Raw genomic sequence first — 18,965 nt, 5'->3', positions numbered from 1 at the left:
TTTGTTATGAAGTAAGAAACCTCAAAGGAGGCTTCTAAACATTTATCATTAAGTTCAGTGAAATTTTGTAAAGTACTGGATTGAATATCACATAGCTTGACACGTTGCTGAAAAAATTGTAGAGGCTTGTCTTCATGTTCTGCATGCTTAGTTTTTAAATGTCTTGCTAATTCTGATGGCTTCATAGTGTCATTAGCTAACTTTTCAAGGCACAATATACACTTAGGGTGAGGTTCATCGTTAATGATAGCAGATGTGAATCCATACTTCAAATAGTCTTTGATAATTTTTATTTTTTTGGCCAACTTCTTGTCAGACCTGATTAGCTGGTCATTGTTTTTATCTCGTAACATGGCTGATTAAGAGCTTGTACTAGGAGTAGGAGAAGTGTCAGCTCTGCCATTTTCTTGTCATTCATCTGTGCTCACATTTTTCGTATTATCTTCAATCGACAGTCTCTTTGCAGGAATCTTTTTAAGCCACTTGTCCATTTTGTGAGGCTTAGTTTAATTAACACTAGATAATATAATCCATAAATCCACTTAAGTGGCCACACATTGATTGCAATACATTGCAATATGCTGAAAGCAAGGAAATGAGTGAGGGCACCACCCTCAGCCCTCTGTGTTGTGAACAACTCTACACCCAGGACACCTCATGCACTGTACGCGACAAGTGGCCATCCGACATACAGACTGAGTGAGGGCACCAGTGCCAATATGGATACTAAATATTAGTAAAGCTTAATTTATTTCTTATTTTTTTAGATTAGAAAAAAAAAAAGAAATTTCAGTGTTTTCTTCCCACATTCCAATGGATCATCTTGTGCACCCCCTGGGGTATGTACACCCCAATTTGGAGACCACTGTTCTAGAGAGCCTTTCCCTCTTGCCTCCAGAAGGCTGACAACATGTGGACTTCTTAGACTGTCAGAGATGCTGGGGAGGTTGGTAACATTAAAGGTAAGTTTCTTTGTTCAAGGTAGATGATCAAAATATGGTGCAGGAAAGGGGGAGAGGAGAAGAGGACTAGGCAGGAGAGGATTTAGGTACCTGAGAAAAAGGAAACAGAACAGCCACTTGCCTCCAAGTGGTGTCCCAAAGCAGCAGCCAACCCCCACAGCACAACCCACAGTCAGGACATCCGTGTAATAATATGGCTGCTACTGGTGAAAGAGACAAAGAGAGACAGACAAACAAAAGAAAGAAGGAAAGAAAGCAGAGAGTGAGTAACAGAATTGGCAGGAACGGCCACATGCTGTCACCCAGCTCTGTCACCAGTCTTAGAGTTACAGCTCTATTTATCTTACTTTTCCCTTCTGGATGGCTTCAAAATGTTCAAAAGACAAGACCTGGCACAAGACAGGCATATACCTGGAGTCACATCTTCCAGACACATGGAGAAGGCACCATCCTCATCTTTCATTGAAACATGCACATTTCTGTCACTGTAGAAGAAATGTCTTGTGGAAAATCCTCCAGAGGGTGGAGGGCACATACGTATGTTTTACTCCACCTCTTTTACTTTGGCAGGGAATCTCAGGATGCACATGTGCCAGAGCGTGCCTCAAAAAATCCACCCTGTGAGTTTGTGTGCACAAGGCACATGTATATGCAGAACCGCGTGTGGACAGATGGGTCACCCTGGGTAGGTGAGTGGGTAACCTAGTAAAGGATTGTGCTGTCCTGGTGAAAACAATCACAATAATAAAGGGGAATGGAAGGTATAAAAGGTAGATACTCTTCAGAGACAGTTTTGGAAGACATAGAGTTGTTGAAAGGGAGAAAAGGCTCTCCCACTCTTTCTCCAAGATTTGGCCCTGAAATGCCTGAGAATGGTGAAAGTTAAGCAGAGATGTTTTCTTTTCTTTTCTTTTGTCTAAATCCTAGGTGGTGTATAATACACCAGTGTTAAAAGCCTGTGTATTTGGTACTTTCTACTATCATGTATTCCCAAAGTAGCCTGTTAGATCTCCCATGAGAGTCTTGAGAAAGGGTGGTCTCATGTTATGGTGGGAATCTGAGTGGCCAGGCTGAATTCTAAGGCCAGAAGGCCGTGAATTCCTGTTTACCTGAGCAGGTGTTTGATAGAGCCTCAACCAAGAGGTGTCTCAAAGCTATGTCAGCACAGCCCAACAAAAAAGGGCCATGGACCATTCCCTGACCCAGAACAATGTGAATAATCCACAGCTTTGTTCTAGGTAACTTCTGAGCCTTATTAATGCCTCTGTGGCCTTAAGACATAATCACGTCCAGAATGGGGATGGGATTCATAGAATCATAGAATCATAGAACTGTTTAGGTTGGAAAAGACCTTTAAGATCATCAAGTCCAACTATTAACCTAACACTTCCAAGTCCACCACTAAACCATGTCCCTAAGCACCACATCTACATGTCTTTTAGATACCTCCAGGGATGGTGGCTCAACCACTTCCCTGGGCAGCCTGTTCCAATGCTTGACAACCCTTTCGGTGAAGAAATTTTTCCTAAGATCCAGTCTAAACATCCCCTGGTGCAACTTGAGGCCATTTCCTCTTGTCCTATCGCTCGTTACTTGGGAAAAGAGACCGACACCCACCTCTCTACAACCTCCTTTCAAGTAGCTGTAGAGAGCAATAAGGTCTCCCCTCAGCCTCCTTTTCTTCAGATGAAATAACCTCAGTTCCCTCAGCCGCTCCTCATAAGACTTGTGCTCTAGACCCTTCACCAGCTTCATTGCTCTTTATTTGGACATGCTCAAGCACCTCAATGTCTTTCTTGTAGGGAGGGGCCCAAAACTGAACACTATTCAAGGTGCAGCCTCACCAGTGCTGAGTACAGGGGGACAATCACTTCCCTAGTCCTGCTGGCCACACTATTTCTGATACAAACCAGGATGCTATTGGCTTTCTTGGCCACCTGGGCACTCTGCCGGCTCATATTCAGGCAGCTGTCAACAAACACCCCCCAGGTCCTTTTCCACTGGGCAACTTTCCAGCCACTCTTCCCCAAGCCTGTAGCGTTGCATGGGGTTGTTGTGACCCAAGTGCAAGACCCGGCACTTAGCCTTGTTGAACCTCATACAGTTGGCCTCGGCCCTTCGATCCAGCCTGTCCATATCCCTCTGGAGAGCCTTCTTACCCTCAAGCAGATCAACACTCCTGCCCAACTTGGTGTTGTCTGCAAACTTACTGAGGGTGCACTTGATCCTCTTACCCAGATCATTGATAAAGATATTAAACAGGACTGGCCCCAACACAGAGCCCTGGGGAACACTGCTTGTGACTGGCCACCAACTGGATTTAACTCCATTCACCACAACTCTTTGGGCCCGGCCATCCAGCCAGTTTTTTTACCCAGCAAAGAGTATGCCTGTCCAAGCCATGAGCAGCCAGTTTCTCCAGGAGAATGCTGTGGGAAACAGTGTCAAAGGCTTTACTACAGTCTAGGCAGACAACATTCACAGCCATTCCGTCAACTGGGACCTCCCCGGTTAGCCAGGACTGCTGATAAAGGATTGAAAGTGGCTTGGTGAGCACTTCCGCCAGCTCCCTCAGTACCCTTGGGTGGATCCCATCCGGCCCCATAGACCTGTGTGTGTCTAAGTGGTGTAGCAGGTCACTAACCATTTCCCCTGGGATTACGGGGGCTTCATTCTGCTCCCTGTCCCTGTCTTCCAGCTCAGCAGGCTGGGTACCCGGAGAACAACTGGTCTTACTATTAAAGACTGAGGCAAAGAAGGCATTAAGTACCTCAGCCTTGTCCTCATCCTTTGTCACCATGTTTCAGTTCAAAGTGTCTGGAATAGTGAGAGGGTTGTGTTATAGCCCACCAGCATGGTGATTAACAGCTTGAAACTGAGGGTATATGTGACATGGCCTGCAGTATGGCAAGAGGTAATTACAGTTGTTTGAAGGTGCAAAGCATGATGGGCAGTGTTGAAGACCAGTATGAGATAGAGAGACCTATAGCAACCACTGAAAACAGCCTGTGGCATATGGATCTCCCAGGACCCAGCACTGTGTCAGAGTGCTGGTGCTGTGCACAGGAGTAGCCAGATAGACCAAAACAAACAGACAAACAAAGAGTACCAGAGTGCACTTAGAAAAAGTGGGCTGGGCACCTTTTGCTTGTCAAGGGCTAAATGGGCTTTTTAAATCCACTTTGAGGGCTCCTCATTAATACATAGGGTGGCGTTCACCTGCAACACCAAGAAGTTATACACGATGGGCAATATGATCTGAAGTTGCAAACTATACCCTGGACTAAGGTCAGCTAAGGATTACATGACTCCCAGGTAATGGAAATCACATTCGTCAATTTGGTGTGAATCCGTAAGAGGAACCCAACTAGGGCTACAAAAGCTATGATAACTTTCAGTTCGTTCCCATACCACAATGTTATCACAGACTCACAGAAAGTTTTAGTCTGGAAGGTACCTCTGGAGGCTTCTTCTCCAACTCTCTGCTCAGAGCTGGGCTAACTCCAAGGCTAGATGAGGGTGCTCAGGATCTTGTCCAGGTAAGCTGTGAGCACCTCCAAGGGCGGAGATTCCCAAGCCTCTCTTGACACCTGCGCCACCCTGAACCACCTCTAGGGCCAGGGGAAAAATTTTTTTAATGCATAGATAGAATTTCCCTTGTTGCAAGTTGTCCCTGTTGTCTCTTGTCCTTTCACTGTTCTCTGAGAAGAGTTTGGCTATTTTGTCTCTTTTAAATCTCCTTTAGCTACAGAAGACAGCAATTAGACCACTCCCTCTTTAGCCTTCTCTTTTCTTCTCTAGCCTGTCCTAGTGAACTATGTATAATGTGTTCTGCAGTCTCTAAGACTATATTAATTCCAGGTACAGAGAAAGAAACAACCGTAGACTGTGTTATGGAAGGTATTTTGGTTTTGGTTTTTTTTTCACTGTTTTTTTACCATTAAGAGGTATACCCTGCTCTCCTGTATACTACCAATGGTTCCACCTGACTGTGGTCTAATCCTTGGTTCTGACCTGCTTTCTCTCAAGGTTTTTGGCAGACTTACAAGTTTTGCCTTGAAGCCTCAGGCTTCATCTCAGGCTGTCTCCAACTTGCTATATTGCCCACATACACACAGCTCTCAGCCTCTCTCTTGCTACACCTGATTTTCTTCCTGGCACATCTTTTCTCAGGTTATCAACTGAAGAACCTCTAATTTGTAGCTGACAAACTATGTTCCTCCCTTTTTTTTAATAGCAAACCAGACTAAAGATCATTATTATTGTTGATGCAAGACCATGCTGCATTTGTCAGCTAACTCATCCATTTGAAGATTAACAGGAAAGTAGTGCATGGAAGAAATAAAGCCAACTTGGAAAAAACATCACATTTCAAAAACTCCTTGAACTTCTGGGCACAATAACCATGGAGAGAGGTTTGGGGCAGTGCATGGGGGAAAAATGAAATGAAGGCACAACAAAGAATAAAGAAGATTTTAAGACAAATGATTTATGAATACATTTCTACTGTTTTACGAAGAAGTTACCATGTGACCATGTGCCTCTGGCACATGTGCTGTTCAAGGAAATTCTGTGAATCAGAAGACTAGTACAAATGTGAGGGGACAGAGATAAATTGCCGTATTTCTCCTCACAGCAGGATCATAGAAAAGTGGGAAGGGACCACTGGAAGTGTCTCTCCTCCAATTCCCTGCTCAGTGTTGTGCTAATTCCAAGGCTAGATCAGGTTCTTGTCCAGGTGAGTCCTGAACATCTCCAAGGGTGGAGATTCCTCAGACCCTCTGGGCATCTGTGTCAGTGCTGAACCACCCTTGGGGGAGGGGAACATATTTTCCTTATACACAATCAGAATTTCCCTTATTGCAAGTTGTGCCTGTTGCTTCTTGCACTGTGCCCCTCTGAAAAGAGGCTGAATCAATCTTCGCTAAAATCCCCCTTTAGATGGTTGATGACATCAGTTACACCATCCCCCTTTAGCTTTTTCTCCCTCAGGCTGAGCAAACCCAGCCTCCTCAGCCTTTCCTCATATACCATTGCTCCAACCTCCCAACCATCTTACTGGCCCTTCGCACCTCTCTTATATGGGGAGCCCAAAACTTTACACACTGATATTTCTGTTCTCCAGTCCACTGATGAAGTATTTGTATAGTAGTTTCCTGTTCACATTATCACTTCCTGTCATACTTGCCACCATCTCCTGCCCTTAGATGTTGCTACTCCTTACATGAAGTTTTTTTTTTAACTTCTGTTCTCTACTTGATCCTTATTGATTTTCTGGACAGACCTTGGTGATCTCCAGGTTGAACAATGTCCATGGCCACAGGGACTGAACAAGCTGCATCATTACAAATCAGCACATTAATGGGTGTCACTTTTCCTATGACCTTCCCTTTCTTTCACTGCCATCAGTTACATGAGAAAAGAAAGAACTCGTGTTGCTAGAGTGGAGAGGTATCTGTGGAGAACCTGCCTGAGAGGAGGAGATCTCTCAGCAAGAGGCTAAATGAGTTGTACATTAAATGTCACATATAGGAAGACACTTGCCTCCAAGAGGAGCCCCGAAGCAACATCCAACTCCAACTGCACAAGCCGCCACCAGGAGGTCGAACTGCCTATGCACATTCTGGAACAGAGAGTGCAGCCAGAGAAGAGCATGCTGGGGTTAGAGGGAGCAAAGCCAAGGGGTTAGGGTCCAGAACAATGAAACAAAGCAACAGCCAGCAGCAGATTCAGCCATTGCTATTACAAATAGCAGGCTCTACACACTTTAGTGCAGTCTTTAGTGCAGTCAGCTGGTCTTCAGCAGTGACATCTGGTCCTTATGCACAGACAGGATCTACTCAAGTAGAACAGCACCTCCCATTGTTGTATTACACAGCCAGTTTCTGCTAGGAGCCTGTAAAGCAGTTCCTATGTTTAGCTATATATGCAGTTAATAGATTCTTTTTTATACAACTAGTCAATACAGTGATCAGCCTGCAGAGGCTGTTCTGCGACAGCAAAAGCCTAGAGACAGTGTCAGTGTCTATAATTAGCAATGCTGTATAAATTGGGCTTAAAGACAAATTGATCATTGCCTGCAGCTACTTTTTCATACAGGCAATGATCACAGTGCAAAGGTATCAGCATCATGGGATTGAAAACTTGTCAAATGCATATTCCTAACCAGCCTCTGTCTAATTGGTAGGTAACATTGGTGGTCCTGCACAGTTACTTGACTGTATATCTGACCTCCCACTACCATTTTCTGTGGCTTGTATTTTACTGCTCTATAGCAGTATGGTGAACTTCAATTCGTATGTTTCCTCTGTGTTTTGTGGCCTACCAATACTATCCTATGTGTCTTAGGAGTTCAACCTGTGGAAGAGCTGTATGCAGAGACATGTGCCTTACCTCATACACACCACAGAAGATTGACATGAACTTGCTGAGTACCGCAGCACAGATACTGGCAATATGCACAAAAGGACCCTGCAAGAGAAGAGGAGGAGAAAATCAGAGATGGTTACCCTCTGGTTACTGACAACCATTTAGCCATTGCAGATCTCGTAATTTCTCTTTGGCCATCTCAGCCAGTCCTCCAAACTTCTTTTTTTTTTCCCCTCCTAAAGACTACCTCACTTGAATTCTTTGATGTTTTCTATATCAAGCCTTTCAAAGTAGAAGGAAAATAGCCAATGGAAGATAACTGTTGCTGGAAAGAGCAGAGCTTTGAGAAGAGGAATGATGGCAAAAGAAAGAAAACATTTATAGACTCTTCTTCCACAGACAACCCCTCTCACCTCCCAGACCCTGGCCGCTACTGCACATGAAAACAGCAATCTTTACCTCTTTCCCTACAGGCATGCCACTTCCAAGCCCAGCTGTGAGGCCCACAACTTTGGCCACAAAAGCTTTGAGAGTGAGGTATTCCTTGAGGACCACTCCCCTCATAATGGTCTTGAGCTCTGGGATCCCAGACCCTGAAAACAACAGCAGAGCAGAAAACAACAGGGGATGAACAAAACCCACAGGCAAATGGAATAAGAAAAAGAGACAGACAGAAACAGATCTTGCCATGCCTTCTGCCCTCACCAACAGCCTGTGGAGAGACGAGGTGGCAGAAAATGGCCGCAAAGAGAATAAGAACAAGTGGATATGTGACCCACGCCAGATACTGCATAGGAACATTCGGGTGCAGCTCTCTGTACATCCACTTGTAGGCTGTAGACAGACAGACAAAGAAGTTGTCAGTAATCACAGCTGCTTCAAACAGGTTGGTAGACATCAAAGAATCACACACTTGCTAAATCTGCCCATACTAAATCTCCCTGAGAAATGCTATCCTAAAGTCCTCAATTTCTAAGACAAGCCTTGCTACATTTTGAGTACGAGTTCCCAAATAAAACAGGCATTCTGCAGGAATGGATAGAAGCGGCTCTCTGTTCTTAGACAGCACAGCACTATACCAGCTACTAGGAAGAAAATTAACTGTATCCCAGCCGAAACCAGGAAAACTATTAATACCTATGCCCAAATGTGGTGTAAGAAGAGGTGCGTTACATGCAGTTGTGAGGATGAATTACTGTATGGGGTCTTTTCATTTGACAGCCTGAGGGCCTTATGTGGGTCCTGAAGGACAATAAAGTGGTCCACCAACAGCTAGTGCTCTCTCCTCCATCTCAATCATATGAAAAATTGTTCCTTCTTAAAAACTAGCTTAAAAGTTCTGCTTATGATTTGCCTTTTAGAGCAGCAGCATGAAGGGAGCTGTGCCAACTGTTAAAGCAGCAGTGGTACCATTGCTCAGCTAGGTACAACAGCACGAGCTGCTGAGGATCCAAAGTGAACTGTAGTTCCTGTGCAGTTCATCTTCTTTGCCTGAGCTGGCTCCCTACACAGCAGGAGGCTGAGACTTGGTGGAGGGAAAGAAAAAAAAAAACCAAACCAAAGAACTCAGCTGCAGGGAGTGGGAAGGACAGAGGCCCTCTGAGACTGGTAGGGTAAGCCAGACACCTGGTATATGGGGAAGCTCTAGAGGGAGGAACACTGGGCTGAAGAAATACTGGGAGCTTTGAGGAACTGCAGTATCTGGTGGACATCAGCAGCCAAGAGCACTGAGAGGAAAGGACTGGGGTGTGTGTGCAGGTCAGGATTGGGACACTGAGGGGAAGGACAAAGGAACAGTGCAGTTAACAGGAAGTGGGCAATGTTGTGTGTGCGTGTGTGCACCGAGATGGGGACAGGGGGGACTGAAAGATCTTGTATTTGTTATAGCTGGCAAAGGGGAGAGGCACCACAGGAAAAATGTAGGGAAGATGTCCCTGCTTATCTCAGGGGTGTTAGACTAGATGACCTTTAAAGGTCTCTTCCAACCCAACTTATTCTATGATTCTATTGGGAGATCTTTGTGAAAAGAGCCAAAGGAGAGAGCACTATGTGGCCAGGTAGCAGGAAACTGCAGGGCACAGTATAAAAAAAAAAAAGGGAAGAACAATAATGAGGTAAAAAGCAGAAACAGTGCCAGGAGGGCATCTAAGAGCCCCTTCCCCTCCCCACCCCCTATGTGCTAAATAGACCTGGGGAGGATAGGAACCAGTATAATAGTAAGGACCACAGTACCACTTCCCTGTGCCCCTACATATTCAAGGGAGCAGGAGAGAAAGGGAGTCAAAATAATGGTTTATCTTTAACTTGTACACATATCCTTTGTTTCTGCCCGCTTACTTCCAAATTTTTCCCTGCAATCCCTTTAAGGAACCTCTCCCTAGCTAACCTTTTATCTACTATGTTGCAAGTACTTCAAGCTTCTGAGGCAGCGAGGGGTGAGGATGGGACACTGATGTTAAAGGAGGAGGAACATTGCTCACTGGGCTTTGTAAAACATTCATATAATTTACGGTGTGCTTTTGCAACACCTGAATGGGACCCACCCTGTAGGCTCTTCGCACTGGCATAATCCATTCCCCAGCTCACCAACGCCATGACCAGACCCAACAGAACCAAGAAAATCCAGTCCTCTCCAAGCTTCTTCGTAACATATTTCTGGATGCGTCTAGCACAGTCTGTGGAGGGAAGAGTGAACCAGAAAAACTGAGGGAATGTAGATGAAGCCTGCATCTGTCTCTCCTCTCCTATGCTGAGAACTGACTACAATAAGGATTTATTTGGAAGCATCATGGGCTTAGTGTTGAAGGACTGGTATCCATCCCTCTCCTACACAGTCCTGCAAAATCTGATGCAATTTAAAAAAAAGGGGGGGGGGGGAATTTAACATTTTGTGCACTAGCAGCAAAACTCTGACACAAGAAAGCACTTTTCCTCCTGTTACAGAGATCTGTTGTGGAAAAAATTATTAACTTGGGACTGGTCTTTTTTCCAGACAGATCTTGGCTCTTCCTAGGATGAAAGCTGGCATTAAAAAGTCTCTTGGATCCACTGTGATTCCTTTTCCTTCCTTCTCTGCTTCTCCCCAGTCACAATTTTCTTCTCTTTTTGCCTTGCTTAAATTCTGTCTCTCTGGCTGGCCTACCCAATATCTGGTCATAGGGTAATGAAAGATGAACTGTCCCTACCTTGACATTTGGAATAGTGCTCTTCTTTGATCTCTACTCGACTCTCACGTTTCAGGGGTCTTTCATTGTTCTTTTGGGCCTGCTTCTTATTCAGTAGTTTTGCTGCTTCCTTCTCTGCAAAGTCGGTTATCTGGTCTGTGTATTGGCCATAAAGCTAGAGGAGCAGAAAGCAAGAGAGATCAAAAGGAAAAAGTAAGGCAAATGCTCCTTCAAAAATAGCATTAAAGATGAAAAAGCAGATCTACTAACAGTCAGAGGTGCAGACCCGAATGTACCCAAGCAGAGAGACAGAGACACAGAAACTCTCAGATAGATGCAGCTCATCTTTTTTTTTTTCTCTTTTTCCTTTCTGGTTCCATCTTCCCAATCTCTCAAAAATCTGTTCATCTCCTTTTGGGGGTACAAGACATGATCACAGAATATTAATTGCTTTCTAATATCCTGAGAAAGAGCTGGCTCTGGTCGGAAGAGATTGAGCAGGCTTTCTGGAGGTACAGAAGAAGGTCAAAATAATTCACGAGTCTGCCACCCTCAGGGCTGTCTCATAGACTTCGGCAGCACTGTGAAACATCTCTGAAGGTTTTGAGAGGTATTACACTATCAAACAGGCTGCAGGAATGTCCTGCATCTGTTCCTCCTGCTGCCAAGGAATGCTTAACAGGGCAGACAGCCACTGATGGTGCCTGCAGAGGAAAAGAAGCAGCATCAGCTCAGAAATATCACAGGGTACTGCACACCTCCTCCCATTATTTACCCAAAGCATCATGCTAAGTACTCACATATCTCCAACTCCTCTGAATTTCCTAACTACCTGATCTAGTCTTTGTCTTCAGATACAAGTCTTGAAATGCAATTCATTATATGCAATTCACAAGTAGCTACCTGTGCTTCCCAATGACATTTCACACATGGATCCATAGTAAACTTGGCAGTTGTGCTGTCTTGTCAAGAATGAGATCTCAAGGGAGCTTGAAGAATCCTGACTGTGCCCCGTTGTTTGTTTATCAGATTCCCTTAAGAGCAGCTACCCTACCTCACTCTTTCAGAGTATAGGTGGGGAAGGTGTGCATTTGAGAAGCAGAGAATAAGCCTCTCCTTGTCGCATGCCCTTCAGTGAATCAGCTTTGACTTTACTTGAGGTCAGGTTATCACCTGATGCATGGCCTGTGATCTTGGCACTTCCCACCTGCAAGAACGTGACCCTTTGCTTCCTCCACAGCCCAACATCTGCTTCTCTAAGATTTTCTGAGTGGCAGGAGGAGAGTAAGCAATGTTTCAATCAGCAAAATCAGACACTTCAGCTGGAGAATTACAAGACATGAGAGAGATATAAAGCACTACCACGCACTTAGGAGACATTTCTATTTGACAGCTTTGCGTCTCCTCCTTCCGAAGTGACACAGGAGATGTTGCTCCTGTTCCCTGGGGATCTCCATGAACTGAAACATCATCTGTACAACAGGGATAATGCAGCTGACCTATTTGTAAGAGAATTTGAGATCAAACAGATTCAGAGACTCACAGAAAGATTTACACTGGAAGGCACCTCTGGAGGTTTCTAATCCAAGCCTCTGTTTACAGCATGCAAACTCCAGAGCCAGATCAGGCTGCTCAAGACCTTGTCCAGGCAACTCCTAAACATCTCCAAGAGTGGAAATTCCCCAGCTTCTCTGAGCACCTGTTTCAGTGCTCTACCAATTCATATTTCCACATAACAAATATGACTGAAGGTTCTAAGTAGTTTATTTTTTTGTATATATTCCTCAAGAGACACTTGAACCATGTGCAATAACTCCTTCAAAATCCCTAGTGTTTTTTACACAGAACACACATCTAGGCTTTTTAAAATCATCCTGTTCTTAAGGTGCCTTACCTGCTGTCTCTTAAACAAGTTGATCCTATCTGAACATCTGAAAGTATTCTTCCATTCGTCACTGTATTGGAAGCTGACAAATTTAATGTAATTATTAACCCCATGATTATCAACACGCTGTAGGCAAATTAAGCAATGCAGACTCTTTGCAGTGAGGAATGGCCATGCTCTGACCCCCATAATACAGACAGGGCAGTGAAACATCAGGCTGAAGAACTTACCAGACTTCATATACAAGGTAAGCTGTCACATATAGAATCCAGTCCTAAATAGCAGACTGCTCTGTTTTTCTCTGACTGTGACTATTTCAGCCAGAAATGCCAAGTACTAGCGGATTTTAGACAAATGCATCTTCACATCACCTCAGCTAATGTTTCCTTGCATTGGTCATGAGGGTTTATATCAAATACAGCTTAATCCAAACTATGAACTCAAACCCATGCCAAGTATGATGTTCAAATTAGAGTCTTCCATCTGCCCAGATTAACAGCATGACAGTATAATATACGAATGGTAAAAGTCCTCATACGGTATCCTAGTTCACTGCTTCTATCTGGCTGGAAAATGGGGAACTCAGGATGTGGGAAAAAAGGAGTTAGTCTTCGGATGCAAAAATGAAGGTTCTGTACTGGAGAACAAGTTAGTCTCAACTCACTTAAAGAATGCTTCATACACGTGCTTTGCTTCTCCAGGACTCTGGCACTATTTAAAATGGTAGGAGATTGTGGGACAGAGAAAGAATCTGGAAATCAGAGAATGACCTTAAAGCAAAATTACGTTAGGCAAGAAATATCCACTCCATTAGAAGACATGTAAAACTAAAAATATAACACAGTAGGACTTAGACTGTTCCTTCTTCTGATGCTCCCTCTCTAACACAAGGAACACAGGGTTTCTGAGCACCAGAAAAACTGGAAAGAATTTTAAAAGATATAAATTACGACCAAAAGGGTTGAGCCAGAAAAGGCACTATCATTCCTAGCTTGGCTAAATGCTGAGTGAGAACATGATAATGGTTCAAAAACAGCTGAAGGTATAAATACCACTAAAGGTGGTGATGGTGGGAGAACCCAAAAAAAACCATCCAGGGAGAAAGCACAAGCAGGGTAAAGTTCATTTTCAGGGAGGAAGCACTTATTAATGTTTAACTGGAAACCAGAAGGGTTTGTCTTTCCAGAAAAGATGGGGAAGTTTCATTGCTTGAGTAATGGAGGAAAAGCTGCACAGAATCTCAGGGGAAAAATACATACAGCACCACAATCTCAAGGCTTTTCTAGGAGCTATTTTCTGAGAGCTCAGCACCTGCATAAAACTGCCCTCCTCTCACAGACCAAAGCCCAAGCTATTTCCCATGCCATTCAGACTGAACAATATGTTCTCCACAGCATACTCCAGTCCTGAAATCCCATTCTGCAGCACTGCCAGTGCATACTGTTTTTAATCTGTTGCTCCTGGCCATTGAGGCAGACTTGGGCTCTACTGCTCATCCCTCTCACTCCCCACCTTGTAGTCATCCCGCTATTCCTGAAATGATCTTCCTTAGTTTTTTTTCTGATGGATCACAAAAGAGTAGCTATATTTGGTCTCAAAGGTGAAACCTCCCAAAACTCACTTCATAAGTAAATTTAAATGTCAGTAAAAAGTCTAGGCTCAACTGCTTAGACATTGAGCTAATGAGGCACATGTGAGGGGCGGGGGCCAGCAACAAAATAATAGTGCTTCCTGAAGAACAAAAGGCAAAGGGGACATCCAACAGCAGTCCCACTACCTGAAGGGAGAGGGGGGGTTGGAGAGAAACATCAGAGGGAGACGTCTCAGAGGGACACAGTGAAGGATGAAAGGAAAAAGGCATAACTTGCAAGTAAGGAAAGTCTGTGCAAAAGGAAAATATGTCCCCATCCACACCCTCTTGAGGGTGGTTCAGCACAAGAACAGGTGCTCAGAGGGGCTGAGGAATCTTCAGTCTTGGAGATGTTCAGAACTTGCCCAGGCAAGGCCCTGGACAACCTGACCTAGCTTTGGAGTCAGCCCTGCTGTGAGCCAGGGCTTGGGCTAGAGACCTCCAGAGGTCCTCTCCCACCTACATCTTTCTGTGAGTCTGTTATTCTATATTACTGCATTGCTAATTACTCATTACACATCCCTCCCACTACACCCATCTGTGTATTGCTGAGGGAGCTCTCTGCCATGAACACCCTTTCTATAGTCACGAATAACACAGCTTATAAATACTGCACCAGCTGGAGGTGCTTTCTCATGCAGAAAGCAAGCAATACAAAGTCCTACAATGTATGAAAATGTATATTTTTATCAATGTATATTACATAATCTATTATATATCTACTTTTATCTTAATTGTAAAAAATTATGTACATATTACTATTATTATTCTACTACTATTATTATTATCATTATCTATTAACTACTATATGTTTTTTATCTATAATAATCTAACTATCAATAATCTGAAGGTCCCAGGCCAAAGACCAAGATTCCACTGTTCTGGGACCTGTGTAAACCCAATCAAATCACAGAGCCAGTCTGAAATGGCTTCCAACCTACATGTAACACAGAAGGCAATAGCCAGCAAAAGGAAAAGGCACAACAGGATCAAAATCTCTCTCTGCCAAACGGTTTTTCACATGACAGTGGGGAAAGAAATCTTAATGGTTACTCTGCATGGAAATGGATGAAAACATGTGCAGCAGGTTGTTTTTCATGCTAATAACATAAGTGTGCATGTTTGTACAAGATGTGTACATTAGCATCCATATTTATACTTTAGCTGCATATGCATGAATGGCTAGCAAAATACACATATGCACAGCAAGCCTGGTTTTGCCAGAATGTGTCTGCATACAAAGTTTCATACATAAATGTACATGCCTACATGTGTATGTGATTGTTTATGTAAAAGTATTTCTAGGGCATCTTTTTCAGTAAATCTATAAATATAGCTGTCTGTTTTTAAGACTGCAAATTGTGTTCACAAATGCATGCTTGCCTGGGGACATTACTGCCTGAAGATATGCATGGGAACGCATTTGATGGCCTGCTTGTTTGTGCATGAGGTTCTCTTATCTACATGCGCTGACCAGCATGCCTCTGGAGCCGAGAACAAAGACACTCCCGTGCCAGGTAGCAAGAGCACGGAGGCAGGTTGTATTGCTTCACTGTGTCATCTGCGCTGGCTTGTGAGAGTGGTTTTAGACGTGTGGGAACAGCATATCGGGTGGACACATGTGAACTGGGATCGTTTTGTGCATGGATGTGCTTTACTGGAGAAACAATTTGCATCCCGCAGCACCCCCCCCCCCGCCCCCAACTCACTAGCCGTTCATGTAGCACAAGGTGCATTGCCTTAGCCCACCTCAGCTCTCCAGCCCTAGGCGTTGCTCCACTCGCAGCCCACGGGGCAGGCGTGTGCCGTCCTCCCAGCGAAGCCGTGACGCTCCCCCGGGGCCAGCCGGGGACTCGGGCACGGCTGATGGGGGCGAGCCGTCTCCTTCCCGCGAGCGGCACCTACCGCGGGTCCCGCCCGCCCCGGGTCCGCCGCCCGCCCCGGGTCCGCCGCCCGCCCCAGACCGGCGCTCGGCACCAGGCGGCGATTCAAAGGCTGAATCCCGGCGGAGCTCAGCTCCAGCTGGTCGCACGCACCTCTCCATCCCGTCCCACCCGGCGCTCACCCTGTTAGCGTGGCTGCTGCAGCCAAACTATTGCCTTGCGGTAGTGTAAATAAAGCATAAACTGCTCCAGTCGGACCTCTGTCCAGACACCTTCCCGTTTGGGCTGCTGCTTCCAAATCAGCCAGGGAGTGGTTTTGGAAGAGTTCAGTGTAGGACACATTTGCAAACTCTTGTATGTTTTAGACAGTTTCAGAAGAGAAATTCCTGAATATAGCCATGGAACTGATTCTCTAATCTTTTGCAATGTGGCATGTATAATCCTCACTGGGATACTCATCTACTGGAATAGATTTTCTTGGTGGCAAATGTGGCTTTTTCCCTATCAGTAAATCACTACAGTCTTCAGGAGAGGATGAATGCATCCCCTCCCTCATCCCCCAATCACTCACCTAAGTACTCATGCAAGGGGATTTGTGTTCATGTAAGGAGAAACATCCAGTATGTATGAATTTCACATTCACACGCTCTCTCCCTCATCATTTGACTGGATCCTTCATTGCTCTAAAGCCCTCTTACGTCAGCTTAGTCTGAGCAGAGTGGTAGGACATAAGACACCAGGACTCTGCTGTAAAACCTCCCCTTTGCAGGAGGCTGTCCCAAAAGGAGAGGTAGAGGAGCTACAGATGGTAATGGAACAAGAAGCCATAACCAGAGTACATCTATGTCCTACGTATCTTTCTGAACCGCTGCTTGTATGAATGAGAGCAAGAGTCAAGTCAAGTTTAAGGGTGAGAAAATCCCTCACTTACAGCTCCCCTAACAGCTACCAAAACTACCAATATACATGTATGGATCGATGACAATGAATTGCTTTTTAGTCAGACAAAAGTCAGAACAGAGCTCTGCATGACTTTGCCTATACAGCTGTGCAGATAGATATCCATCTATATACATCGCTGTTCTCTTTGTTTTTATTCACTCTTCTGCTCTACTTAATATCACTATGCAGCTGAAGGCAGCTGCAGTTTCTCTTTGCTGTCACACATACCTTAATGGTCTGGTTGTTTTTCCCCATCCCAACTTGCCCATTCTAACTCTCTTTGTGTCCATGGCAGGTGAAAATGCTCCCTGACTTGAAATGCTGATAGCACTCCTGGGTATAAGTACAGCCCTGAAAGTCAATGCCTGACCTGGGAGTCAACAAGCGAAGGGGAGAGTTGGGAGGATCGGGAATGGAGAGGGATGTGTGCTCTGCAGCACCATGCTGGGAGCCCCAAGAGCCTATGTGATCCCAGGGAGACCTGTGCTGCCACAAAAGTCCCAGTTGTTCAGCCCTACCTGTGGGTAGCTGAGGGAGTTCTCCAGGCAGTGCAGGTCGTCCCCTGTCCCCCCGGCCTCGCGTCCTGCCTCCAAAGGTATCCCGTAACGGGTGCATTTCTCAAAGCAGACATAGTCGTATTGCGGTGTGCCCCCCCACAAAGCTGACTTCGATCTGGGTTCCTGCGTCATGGTCTCTGAGCTCTCCATGCCTCTACTCTTCCTCACGCTCAGTTGTAATGGAGCTGCCACTCTGGGCCTTACCTAGAACCACCTCATGTTCTGGCCAAGAGCATGGCCTCCACACTTTCTTCTGCTCCCTCCTTCTTTTCTTTCTCTCCTCAGACCACTCTGACTTGTCCTGTTCCTGCACTGACTTTCTCTCTGCCCCTCCTCCTCCTCCTCCTTGTGCCTCTCTCACTTTCTCCCCTTCCTGCGCAAAGGCCGTGATTGCAGGGTTTAACTATATTTATAGCAACCTTCCTCTGCCACATGATTCCCCAGTGCCGTGTCTGATCTCAGCAAAAGGCACTAACTCTGCCGGGATAGAATATCAGGTGTGGGCAAGAGGGGAACTCCTGAAGGAGAAGGATGGGGGAGGGGGGGAGGAGGAAAGAAGGCGGTAAGACAGAGAGAGCTAGATGTACAGAGATAGAAAGCAGACAGGAGGAAGCAGAAATGATTATCCAGGAGACCTCTTCTTTCACACCTCTCCATCCTGAGCAAGCTATATTTGCAATGAGAACAAAATTCAGTGGGCTTCCTCCTTCTCTCCCCAGATACCAGATGTCCAAAAGACTGAGTGACAGTCATAAAGATGCCAGCAACTATGGTGAGAAAGAACAAGATGGGTGCACAGAAGAGTCCCAAGACAATTTTTCTAAGTCCATGGTCCACGAGAGAAGCAGCAAACCCTAATGGAGAAGTTGGGCATCCCTGTAAACTGCTGAGCATTACAGCTTAATCTCAGCCTTTCCATGTTCCCCTTTATGGGGAACACTTTACACTTTTGAAGAATGTCATCAAACTTCTCTTGTGGGTATTCAATTATGGATATGTGCAGAAATTTATTCTTCTTGATGCTCACTCTTCCACAGGCTAGAGCATTCAACAGCTTCTCCTCTCTACCCTACCACTTGTTTCTCAGCCAGGCAAAAAAGCAATCAGCTCAGCCAACACCAGTGAGCTACCAGCCAGTGACAGGAATGAGAAGCATGTTCCAGCAACATGGTCTAGAGACACCTCCCAGTGCTGTCAGTGTGCTGCCTGTAACCATATGTCTTTTGATGGCTATTAATCAATCAAAAGTAGTGAGTTCAAGATCCTAGAAATTGTGTACAAGAAAAGAAGACCCCACATGCCTCAAACACAGTCACTAAAGAGCTGCTACTAACTCTTTCTTCCTCCTCTTGCACACTATCACTTCTCCAGAATAATGGTTTCCAAGCTTATCACACTGCAGGATAAGAGATTTGCAGGCGGGGGGGGGGGGGGGGGGGGGAGAGGCAAAACACCCTTCTTTTTGGTCCAGAACACTAGTCTCATTATTTCATTTTGCAGACCCCTGTAAAACATTTCTCCTGGAGGCTCATTTTGCTTTTTCTCAGTCTGCATGGTCCTCCAGAGTGGGGCA

General features: G+C 45.1%; 1 protein-coding gene across 1 annotated transcript in view; it reads right to left on the bottom strand.

The window, feature by feature from the left end:
- Nucleotides 1–17,754, bottom strand: part of CLCN1 (chloride voltage-gated channel 1) — a 44,565-nt gene extending 26,811 nt beyond the window's left edge. The window contains exons 1-7 of the mRNA XM_075510339.1: nucleotides 17,354–17,754; nucleotides 10,517–10,670; nucleotides 9,875–10,006; nucleotides 8,037–8,165; nucleotides 7,791–7,924; nucleotides 7,356–7,433; nucleotides 6,507–6,585 (exon numbers count right to left, since the gene is read on the bottom strand). Of these exons, the coding sequence (XP_075366454.1) occupies nucleotides 6,507–6,585; nucleotides 7,356–7,433; nucleotides 7,791–7,924; nucleotides 8,037–8,165; nucleotides 9,875–10,006; nucleotides 10,517–10,670; nucleotides 17,354–17,542 (895 nt within the window). The 5' untranslated portion in view covers nucleotides 17,543–17,754. The remainder of the gene's footprint in view (nucleotides 1–6,506; nucleotides 6,586–7,355; nucleotides 7,434–7,790; nucleotides 7,925–8,036; nucleotides 8,166–9,874; nucleotides 10,007–10,516; nucleotides 10,671–17,353) is intronic.
- Nucleotides 17,755–18,965: the final 1,211 nt, after the last annotated feature.

This window comes from Mycteria americana, chromosome 1, assembly GCF_035582795.1.
Source record: "Mycteria americana isolate JAX WOST 10 ecotype Jacksonville Zoo and Gardens chromosome 1, USCA_MyAme_1.0, whole genome shotgun sequence".
NCBI lineage: Eukaryota > Metazoa > Chordata > Aves > Ciconiiformes > Ciconiidae > Mycteria > Mycteria americana.
Note: the sequence above shows the minus strand (reverse complement) of the source record. Positions and strands in the feature narration are given on the sequence as shown.